The 10,915-nt window shown below is 53.7% G+C and overlaps 1 protein-coding gene across 2 annotated transcripts; it reads left to right on the top strand.

The window, feature by feature from the left end:
* The first annotated feature begins 761 nt into the window (after nucleotides 1-761).
* Nucleotides 762-10,224, top strand: SLC16A8 (solute carrier family 16 member 8). 2 transcript variants are annotated; one of them, XM_071424284.1, is made up of 5 exons: nucleotides 762-1,190; nucleotides 4,401-4,637; nucleotides 5,138-5,281; nucleotides 5,817-6,680; nucleotides 8,785-10,224. In XM_071424284.1, the coding sequence occupies exons 2-5, from the start codon at nucleotides 4,409-4,411 to the stop codon at nucleotides 9,174-9,176; spliced, it is 1,629 nt and encodes a 542-aa protein (XP_071280385.1). In that variant the 5' UTR covers nucleotides 762-1,190; nucleotides 4,401-4,408; the 3' UTR covers nucleotides 9,177-10,224. The 2 variants fall into 2 exon arrangements, with proteins under 2 accessions (XP_071280385.1, XP_071280384.1); XM_071424283.1 differs by having other exon boundaries at nucleotides 4,338-4,637.
* Nucleotides 10,225-10,915: the final 691 nt, after the last annotated feature.

Genomic DNA, 10,915 nt, shown 5'->3' with positions numbered 1-10,915 from the left:
ACGGGAGCAGCAGCGTGAGCGAGGGATGGAGCACCAGCGATGGCAGGGCTTAGCTGATTAGCCTTATTAATAGACATTAAACCCTGGCTGGGAGTGGGGCCAGGCCCCCGCCACCCCCCTGCTGCTGAGGGGCTCCAGGGCTTTACAGCCCAGGCCTTGTCCTCCCCAAAAGCCCACCTGGGCTGAGCCCCAGCCCCCTCCCTGGAAGTAAAAGGGTTCCCCCACAAACAGCCAGAGACTGGCTGGTCCCAGTGCCTGCCAGCCCTCCTCTTGTGAGCCAGCCCCTGGGGAGGCTGGTTTTGAGGGGGGTTCTTGAGCTGCCCTGGGTGGGCAGGATCTGGCAGTTTGAGCCATGGCTGGCAGTGATTCCTTGGCTGCTCCACCTTGTCTCACTTCTCTGCTGGGCACATGCCCTGCAAAACCCCACCACCGCTTCTCCATCGTGGCTGGCAGCTGAAGAAGCTTCAAAAGCAGCTGCTTTACCTGTTGGGTACCTTACTAAACCATGGGCACATGGTCTCCTCCTCCACTGCCTCCCACCCCTGCACCCCCCACCCCACTTCTTCCTCTCTTGGTCCCTCTGACTGAATCCATCCCTGCCAGCCTGCCCTGCCCTGCTGGGGAAAATGCAAGGAGCCCCTGGGCAGCGGGATTACCGGGGGATTCGGGCTGTGGCAGGCAGCCACCTCATCCCCATTGGCTGGAAAAGCCTCTTAAAAGTGGAGAAGTGCTTTCTGCCCGCTCAGCACCCACTAGTCTCTGCCGACCTGAAGCCATAAGCAGCTCCTGACCCACATCCACACTGGGGGTGCCGTGGGACACTGCTCGCACCCACAGGAGGCAAGGGAGTGCCCCACACAGGGTGTGCCCCCAGATCTGCCACAGACAGCTCTGCTGGGCACCACTGGAACTGGAGGGAAGCAGGCTGAGAGGGGGATTAGCTGTCTTGTGAGGACGTAGCTGCTCCAAAGGAAGGAACGGAGAACAAGAGACTGCTCGACAGGTGCTAGATTCCTGCAGGCATTGTCCTGTGCCCACCATGGAGAAAAGATCCAGCAGGACCTTCTAACCAGGCACCCTCATCCAGAGCCGGGAAGTGCCAGCCAGTGGGAGAAGGAAGTGCTGCTGAGGGATCTGCTCAACCCTTGGGGGCTCAGCTTGTGCTCGGAGGCCATCGCTGGATTGCACAGGTCAGTGCTGTGGAGGGATGCTGGCACCCTCGCTCCAGCAGCCAAGAGGAACAACTCACCCCAGGCCGGCATTCATTTTATTCTCTAAAAAATGCTTTCCTGGGGGTTGTCTGTGGGTTGGAGAGGCTGGTGGCATGAACTGTGGGCCTAGCACTCAATAAATAGACTCCCCACCCTATCTGTACTGCATGGAGGCACTAAGAGCATTTATGCGGACCCTCCTGGGTGCAGCTTGTCTAGCACAGTGGGGATTTTCTGGGCATTATCCAGCACTGTCTGCACTGTGCTCTGTGTGTGTCCAGGGACTGACAGACACAGCTGAACCTGCTGTGGTCTTCACCCTTCCAGCCTGGGCTTGTGCCTCCTGGTCAATTCAAGCCTTCTTGCAGCCACCTGCAGCAAGTTCTGCTCTGGCCCACCTTCCTGTGATGCAAGGGGAAGGGCAGGTGCTCATGCTGATGAGCTTTTAGGTGCATGTGAACTCACAAACTGTGTTTTTACCTGTGGATAAAGCTCCTTAACTGGGGACAAAATGATAGTGAGCTGTAGAGTGTGCAAAGGCAGGAGCAGGTACGTGGTGTGACTGATGTGAGCAAAGAAGCATGTGTGCCATGGTGTTAGGAACGAGGCAGCTCTGAGCTGCCGGGCTCACAGCTGGGATAAACCTCCAGCAGAGGTGTTACAAGCTGTGCTATGGCATATTGGCCTTGGAGGCATCTCCACAGGTGAGCTCCTCTGGTGCACCCCATCATTTGCAGCCACACCTAGCTGCAGGCAGGTAAAAGTGCTTTCATGCTTTGCTGTACAGCTCTCTAGCATGGAGCAAGTGGCTCCTGCAGAGGTGCCCTCCAGCTCCAGACTCAAACAAGTACTCACAGACATTTGTCTAATGTGCTCTTTAAAATCAGATGCCATGGGCTCATCATTGACAGGCAGTGCTCCAAAATCTCTGAAGAGCATGTCAGAGACAGACAAATATTTTCTTGCTAGAGTGCTGGCAGGGAGCAGCAAGGTTGAGGGAAAGATGGATTGCAATGGTTTGATTGATTCATTTAATTTGCAGTGCAGGATGAGCTCAAGAAAAGCAAGGCTGGAGAGGGGCTTGGACAAAAATTCTCAGGCTACATTTGGTGGCAGCTCTTACTTGAAGTAGCTACGTGCAGCAGATGGTGCAGTGGTGGAGCACCAGCTCTGATTGAGAAATCAGCGTGCTTTGGCAGCTGGTCACCTTTTGTACAGCTGGACCCAGCTTGCCAGTCAGCTGGAGCTGGGACAGGAGGAGTGGGCAAAATGGCAGAAACTGAGCGAGGCATTCAGTCTGACTGTCAGGGTGCCAGTGATCCAGAAAATACCAGTGAGGGCGAGATGGGGGAGGTATGGGTAGCTGGAGATAGTTATGGGTAGCTGGTATCATTATTCTTCTCGTCCTTGTAGGGATTCCTTGCCTTTAAAATATCTTCATAGCCCCCTGCTTTCAGTTCATTGCCTCTCTGTCTCTTGCCCTGAGTCCCTGAGACCCAGGCTGGGAGGGAGAGATTAGAGCAGCCTGTGCTGGCCCCAGTGGATCAACCCAAGAGCTGCTAGGAAACAGCCATCCAGAAGAGTTGCCCCAGTCCATGCTCAGAGCCAGATTCAGCTCCCTTTTTTCGTGGCTCACAGCATCCTGAAAGTTTGGGGAGCTCTGCTGCAGGGACCCATGGTGGAGGCAGGTACCTGAGTGCTGCACTCTGTTTTTCCCCTGGAGAGGGGAAGGAGGGCTGCAGCTGGGGGTGGCTGTGGAATAAGACCACTCTTGCCAAGTAAGGGCCCTCTGCCTGGGGTCTGCCCCAGCTTGTGCCATCCACACTTTTGTCTAAAGGATTTGCACTTCTCTGACATCCAGAGCAACAGCAACTATGGGAATCAGCTCAACTCACCCCCTTTGCATGGAGGACACCAAGAACAGGGACTTCCTTGAGAAATGCACCCAGATCCAGAGATCCTGGGTTGTAGCTATGTGTGTCACATCCATAAGACAGTCCCTGTCCCCTCAGCACTCTCTAGTCCATTTGTGACTCCTGGCATTTCCCACAATTGCTGGTGCCAAGGGATGAGGACGCTGATGCCATCTTGCAGCCCTTCAGCCAGGAGAGCTGGGCAGGAGAGAGGACCCTTGCCAGGAGTGTGCTGCCACCAGACAGTGATAGGAGACAAACCAGACCAAAAAAGCCCAGCTCAGGCATGCAGAATGCCTGTCTAATCTACTTGGGAGCATCTGTAGCATAAGTCCAGTGATGGCTTTGCATGCAGGTGTGGAAATAATCCTGGCTGACAAAGAAACTGTGGCCAATGGTGCTGGAAGGGGCAGAATCCTGGTACCTAAGGGAGAAAAGAAAAACATACCCACAGCAGTCAGCTGGAGCAAAATTCCTGGGCAGCTTAAGAGCCCTGAGAGCAACTCACAAGACATCCCCTTTAATTCCCTCCTTCTCCCCACTTATGCTTTGTTCCGGCCCTTCTGTGTACATACAGAGTCCTAATCTCTCTGGCACGCAAATAACCACCGGGTTTTTGTGCTCTCCCCCTTCACCTATTTCGGAAATCTGGCCCCTGAGGGTGGGGAGGGGAGGGAGAAGGAGAGTGCCATGCACTGGGGCCTCCCAGAGGGAAGAACAGAGGGCTTAATGGATCTCCTTGCTTCACTGCTGGAGGTTTCTGTGGCAGGGCAGGTCCTGGAGGACTCCCCACTGGAGCAGACCAGCATGGGAGAGGCTCAAAGGCAGATTTTAGGAAGCAAAAAGGGTTCACATTGCTGGTCTTTGTCTCGCCCCATCTGTAGGCAAGGCTGGATATGAAGCAAGGGGGGTGCTGCAGATCCTGATGCTGCATCAGATGGATCTCCAGGCTCAGCTGGGAGCTGTGACAATGCTTGTATATATTTGGCCAGGGGTTATGGAGCTCTGGGCTGCCCCAGTCTCAGGGGGAGCTTCCCACCTCTGCCCAGCTGAGGCATGACCTCACACCCCAAAGCAATGTCACCTCACCTGGCAGGATCAGGGTACAAAGAGCAGATGTGGCCCCTGATGAGCCTCTCAGAGCCTGGAGATAGTGGGCATGGAGAGAAATCTTGTAGTAAATGTTTGCTCCTCTGCTCTTCTGTTCTTGCAGTGCCAGCAGACTTTCTCTCTCTGTGTTGCGCTACTTCCTCCCAGCCTGCCTTTCCATTCCTAGGTTAGAAGATGGGGAGACCTGACCCAGAAGAAGGGCAGCTCCCGGCTCCTGTGAAGCCCCCGGATGGTGGCTGGGGCTGGATCGTGCTCCTTGGCTGCTTTGTGATCACTGGCTTCTCCTATGCCTTCCCCAAAGCCGTCAGTGTCTACTTCAAGGAGCTCATGAAAGATTTCCACGTGGGTTACAGTGACACAGCCTGGATCTCTTCCATCATGCTGGCCATGCTCTATGGGACAGGTGATGCTTGGACACACTTCCCCCTCCTCAGCTCACACCTCTCCCACTCTGCCATGGGCCCAGACCATGTCCCCATGGACTCTCTCATGCTCACTGGCCTGGTCATGAACCACGATGCAGAATACAATTGTCCTCCCACTTCTCTTCTGGAAGTGTGCTGCATCTCATATCCCTGTTTCCTCTGCCCTAGGAGACCTCAGGGGTCACCACACCTACATCCCAGACAACTGATACAGGGTTTGCTCCCACTGCTGAAGTGCTGTTCCTATCACACCAAGCGCCAGGGAATAGGGGTCCAAAGGCAGGGCAGAACAGAAGCCTCCACACCACCAGCCCCTCTCCCTTGGCCAGGCCCAACAGATGTGTACCTAAGCAGCCAAGTAGTGAGCTCCATCATTACAGCTTCATCCTCCCTGAGAGCCCTGCTTGGGCTGCCTGGCCCTTCCCAGCTGTCCTGTCCTCTCCTGGTCACCTCCTCTGTCTCCTCTGCTTCCTCCTAGGACCAGTATGCAGCATCATGGTGAACCAGTTTGGCTGCCGGCCTGTGATGCTCATTGGCGGGCTGCTAGCTTCCGCTGGGATGATCCTGGCATCTTTTACCACCAACATCATCGAGCTTTATCTGACAGCTGGTGTGCTGACAGGTAAGAGCCCTGAGATTTGGAGGGCAACACAGGCTTACCTGGGGAGAGCCAAAACCATGTTGTATTTCCCTTTAGCACTGCCACGTCTATCAGGTCTCCCCAGCCTATTTGCACATGCTATGGGAAGCACCTAGTCCTGAATCTTGCACCTGTGAGGGATGCATCTGCTGGATCTAAACAGCAGGGGCCTGTGGCTAAGAGACAGAAGAAACCTAGGTGGTGCTCAGTGATCGTGGTGACTGTGGTAGGCAGCATCAGTACACAGTGGCAGGGGAAAGAGGCAGAATTCCTGTGTAAGGCTCAGGTCCTGCCTAAGTGTGAGCACAATTACCTGATTCAAACCCACTTGAGATGGACAGGCTGGTTTAGCCCATCGCCTGCAGGGGCTATCCACCAACATGAAGACACAGAGGCTTGTGAGGAGTACATTCATCCCATCATGGGACTTCAGGACTAGGATAGTCTAAGGGGAGTTTTCAGCTTGTTGCAAAACACATCTCATGTTCTTGCGCTCCTGGCTCTCCCTTCCATGTAGGTCTGGGTATGGCACTGAACTTCCAGCCCTCACTGATCATGCTGGGCACCTACTTTGACAAGCGCCGGCCTCTGGCCAATGGACTGGCTGCTGCTGGGAGCCCTGTCTTCCTCTCCTCCCTCTCTCCTCTGGGGCAAGTGCTGCTGGAGAAGTTTGGCTGGCGAGGAGGGTTCCTTATCATGGGGGGCCTTCTGCTTAACTGCTGCACTTGTGGAGCAGTCATGAGACCCCTGGATATGGGCATGAAGAGGAAGATGGGGAAAGCTCAGGACAAATATGAAGCCAAGGAGATGCTGCCCATAGGAGGGAAGTCAGAGGAGGGAATCAGCACCACTGATGGAACCAAGAAAGGCAAGAAAGCCAAGAAGAAGCCCAAGAAAGGAAAGAAGCTTCTGGATTTTAGTATCTTCTCCAACCGAGGGTTTATCATTTACACCATTTCAAAGTTCATCCTGGTCCTGGGTCTCTTTGTGCCCCCCATACTGCTGGTCAACTATGCCAAGGACACAGGCGTCCCGGACACCGAGGCCGCGTTCTTGCTCTCCATCATCGGCTTCATAGACATCTTTGCCCGCCCAGCCTGTGGCATGGTGGCAGGGCTGAAGTGGGTCCGCCCTCACGTGGCCTATCTGTTCAGCTTCTCCATGCTCTTCAACGGCTTGACAGACATCTGCAGTGCCAGGGCCAGCAACTACACGGGGCTGGTCATCTTCTGCGTCTTCTTTGGCATCTCCTACGGCATGGTGGGGGCACTGCAGTTCGAGGTGCTGATGGCCATCGTCGGCTCCCAGAAGTTCTCCAGCGCCATCGGCCTGGTCCTGCTCATCGAGGCTTTTGCCGTGCTCATCGGCCCACCCTCTGCAGGTAGGTGTCTTGCTGCAGGTGCCTCTTTTGGCCGCCACTGCTCCACTGAATTGCAGGTACTGGGCACGGACACCTCACTTGAAGAAAAACCCTATTTCTCAACTTTAAGTTTGCTCTAGAAGCTGAGAGCTGATCTCAGCCTTCACTATGAATGTTGCATAAGAATCATGTTAAGGATAGGGTCAGGCACATGCTGCAGACAAACCTTTGAGAGTCTTCATTAGGACAAAGCAAGTGTCTCTCAAATGCTCCTTGGTGTCCATGGCCTTTTGATTGGCACTGTGAAAAGTGACCTCAATTTGTTTGGATCCCAATTCCAAGGCACAGGTGTTTTGCTGTCAGTCAAGTCAAAACAGTTTGCACAGTCCCCTGAGGCATTTGCTGGTAATTTTTCTAAGAGGATTAAGACACTCACAGCTTTTCAGCCAGTCTAGTCTAGGTCACAGCCCCTGGTAAGGTCCAGGCCCCACAAACAGCCCATAAAAACAGGCTGTTGAATGGAGGTTGGTGTAGATTAATGTTGAGTGTCTGATCACATGTGAGAAAGCCAAATCATGCCCAAGGCTCATTTCCTAACAAAGTGCAGTTTCCTGATTTGCAAGGAAGAGTCAGGGACAAGACTATGGAAAATCCCCAGGCAGGAACCACTCTGTTGTTTCTTGCACTCCCTTCCTTCAGCTGTAATACACAGGCTAAAGCCCATCATTGAAGACCTTTGTGTGAATGGTCTCTTCCTCAACACAAACCACCAGTTATGAGTAAAACCTGCCCTCAGCAACTCCAACCAGTTCTCAAGTAAAATTTGGCAGCCAAGAGAGGACCCTCTTATATGCTAACAATAATTCATGTTTCACTTTATAAGCTGTGGGGCAGTTGGCAGTCCCAAGCCAGGGAGGGTCAAGAAATATGTGTTTTGGAGGCAGCTGCAGAGAGATCATTGGGGAAGAGAAGGATTTAACAGCACCTTGCCCCAAGGAGCAATGCCCACCAGTAGGGTGCTAACACGGGAATCCCTCAGCCCTCCTGCCTCAGCTCAGCTACGCCTTGGTGCTGTGAGCACATACAGTGGCACGCAGACAGTGCAGGGTCACTGAAGAACCGTGCTGGGGGCAGCCAGGTCGTGTTGGGGGCTGTAGGACCCCCCTGGCACAGGAAGCCCGAGCGCTCTGACAATCCTGATGGCTCGGACTCGGGGAGAACAGCGCTCAGCTGCGAGAAGGGGGGTGAACAAAGTGGCTTTGTTTGGTGTAATCCTCCTGAGCCGCTTCCCGCTCCGTGGGGCCGAGGGCGTTTGGCACAGGATAAGCTGCACTCACACACGCACACGCACGCGCGCTGGGGCTCCTTGCTCGCCATCCGGCTTGGCTGAACAGGGCCACATTCACCTGCCCAGGAATGCACCACGTGCCTCCCATGACTGCTCCGGGAGGCACCTCAGCGTGTCCTGGGGCCGGTTTCTGTAGCACAGCAGCGACTGGGGTCACATGTGCATTCGGGAGCAGGTGAGACCGGGATGGAGAGCGCGGTTCCACGGCTGCATCCTGACAGCAGCAAGGCAGCTGTTTGTGCTCCCCAAGGACTGGGACCTCTTCCTCCATTGCTAGCCCCAGTGGATACAGAAAATATATTGAGAATATCTCTGGCACAGAAATCATCAGGTGTGGGCCAACCGGAGGGATTTGTCTGCCAAAGAGAAATTTGTTCTTCCCTTCAGAATGTTTTCCTGACATAATAGCTTAAGAAATAGCAATGCCTCTCAAACTTTCTTTTCTGAGACTGGCCAATCCAAATCGTGAGAGGCTTTTCCCACTTTGGCAAGTAGAAAAAATGGCCCACCAAGAAAGACTAACAATTTTTTAAGCTTGTCCAAACAAGGGAAAACACCAACCATGTACTGTTACCGTACTTTCCCTGGAAGTACAGTGTGGCTGTTTCCCAGGGTGATTTTTAGATATTCAGGCTTCTTGCTGCTCCCTTGAGGAATGGGTCCTCAGCCACATGCAGGTGCTGCCCCCTGCACTGGGCTGTCCATGCAGGAGTACGTAGGCTGAATTTAACCATCTCATGTCTTCTCCAACCATCTCACGTCTTCTCCAACCATCAGGCCGCCTGGTCGATGCTCTCAAGAACTATGAGGTGATCTTCTACCTGGCGGGCTCAGAGGTCGTGCTCTCCGCCCTCTTCCTGGGTGTGGCCAGCTACTGCTGCCTGAACCGAGGGAAGAAGGAGCCTTCCCCCGAGAACAACCCCACTGCGGGAGCGGGGAGCGACACCGAGGAAGCGGAGTCCGACGTGCAGGAAGCCGAGGAGCACAGCAGCGACAACCACCAGCCGGCCCACAGCACCGACAACGCCGTGGTGGTGGCCAGCGAGGAAGCCAACCATGTGGCAGAGGAGCAGCGAGGGGAGGGAGGCGGCTGTCCCGCCGGGGACGGGGAGGTGCTGGCACGGGACGGCTGCAACGCTGACCAGATGGTGGAGAGGGACAGTTTCTAGCCAGGGCAGAGAACAGGGATGTATAAAACTGGCCTTGTGTGCAAGCACCTCAGCATGGGAGGGTAGGTGGGATGCGGGGAGCAGAAAGTTGGGACAAAGGCAGATGTAAGAAATAAGAGGGAGAGGTACAAGAATAGCAGGTCCCTATGTACATATGTCCACAACCTACCCAGTGATACGTCTGCTTGCATCCTGCACCCATGCTGGTACAACACAGGCTCAGAGCAGCCCAAACACCAAAAAGAAAAAATAATAATCTTCTTTCCTCACTTTCAAACCAGCCCTGGAGAAAGTCTTCTGAAGAGGCTGCCAAGGACTCTCCTTTTCCTTCTGCATTGTCACGACACCGAACACAAACAATTAGAGACTCTTTGTAATCAGATCTGGTATGCTCTGTTCTGGTGTCAGTGTTTCCTTCACCCCACTTCCCTGTCTGGACAGTGTCAGTCTCACTGGCAGCACGTTTAGGAGGTCCAGGGGCACCAGCGTGGGGGTAGACACCAGGCTCTCTGCAACACCTCCCTCGGGCACTGCCGAACCAGGAGACTACCAGCTCCAAGCACCTCTGCCTGGCGCATCTTTTGTGGACGGTAAAGCTGGGGCAGTGACACCTGATGCTGCTTCCCCAAGTAGGGAAGCGCTGCCTCAGAGGCTGCTGCTGAGGTACAAGAAGAAGACACCTAAGAAAGGCTAATGCCATTAGGTGTGCAGCTGCAGCACGGAGCCTCGCTGACAGGAATAGCACCAAGCCAGCTTTATCTAGGCTCAAGTGAGCCCCGTTGACGTGTGAAGGGAACAACTTGGCCCCTGTGGGGGCGGGGGTTTCAAGGCAGGTAAATAACCATGTCCCAAGCGATTATCCACTGAGCAGGAATGGCACCAGACGTGCCTGTGTTTTCCTCTTAAATAGAGAAAACCTCCTTACATAAAGGAATCAAAGGTAAGGCAGAAGGACAAGCCCCAGTCCCCAAGTGCCGCTAACGAGGGTGTTGGAGCACGTGGTAAAGCAGGCATGACCCCCTCACCCCCTGCTGCAGTAGTGGATTTCTAGATTCAGAGAGGACAACCTTCCCTGGCATGCTTAAAGCACTTCTAATCTGCTTTAGGACTGGATCTTTTATAAACACCCCTGGCCAAAGCTCTTTCTTCCGGTTTCCTGAACTGCTTCACCTCAGAGACCCTGGGGGAACCTGTGACTATAACAGGGGATCAAAAACTAAGCAGAAGGCTACAGGGAAGGCAGCTTGTTGGGCCACCAAAAGTTATGTTTCATTCCAGACCAGACTGACTACAAATTAACGGGTAGTTGGCAGGATCCATAAAGCCATTTAAACACAGCAGGGGAGTGGGGACATGAAGGAAAGGGTTTCATTCTAGGTGCTCTTAAACAAAAAACAGCAGCAAATGATGAGCAAAATAAAGCTGTTGAAGAATATCAGTTTAAGAAGAGACAGAAGAACTGGAGATTGGAGGGGAGAAGGTAAACCCCATGAGGCTGTACTCTGTCCCACCATAGCTAACACCACTGTTAGATCTCATATTGAGCTATTCACAGTGGTGACTTTGGGCTTTTTCCTACTCAAACTCACTTAGAAATATCCCAAACAAGACTAAACCCCATACCAAACCCCAGATGCAAAGCTCTGGGAGAATGAGAGCAGCAGCAAGGGTGCTGGGGCCCTGCAGGCATTCACCCAGTGCTCTCAAAGCTTGTTTTCCCTTTCCAACAAGGAAAGATC

This window comes from Agelaius tricolor, unplaced genomic scaffold (genome assembly GCF_023055355.1).
Source record: "Agelaius tricolor isolate 1412-34295 unplaced genomic scaffold, bAgeTri1.0.p SCAF_3, whole genome shotgun sequence".
Lineage (NCBI taxonomy): Eukaryota > Metazoa > Chordata > Aves > Passeriformes > Icteridae > Agelaius > Agelaius tricolor.
Note: the sequence above shows the minus strand (reverse complement) of the source record. Positions and strands in the feature narration are given on the sequence as shown.

Bases quoted from the DNA above. Each gene is read 5' to 3' on its own strand.
- SLC16A8 (XM_071424284.1), top strand. From the start codon at position 4,409: ATGGGGAGACCTGACCCAGAAGAAGGGCAGCTCCCGGCTCCTGTGAAG. The intron at 4,638-5,137 runs GTGATGCTTGGA...GCTTCCTCCTAG, and splicing joins GGCCATGCTCTATGGGACAG to GACCAGTATGCAGCATCATG. The intron at 5,282-5,816 runs GTAAGAGCCCTG...CCTTCCATGTAG, and splicing joins GACAGCTGGTGTGCTGACAG to GTCTGGGTATGGCACTGAAC.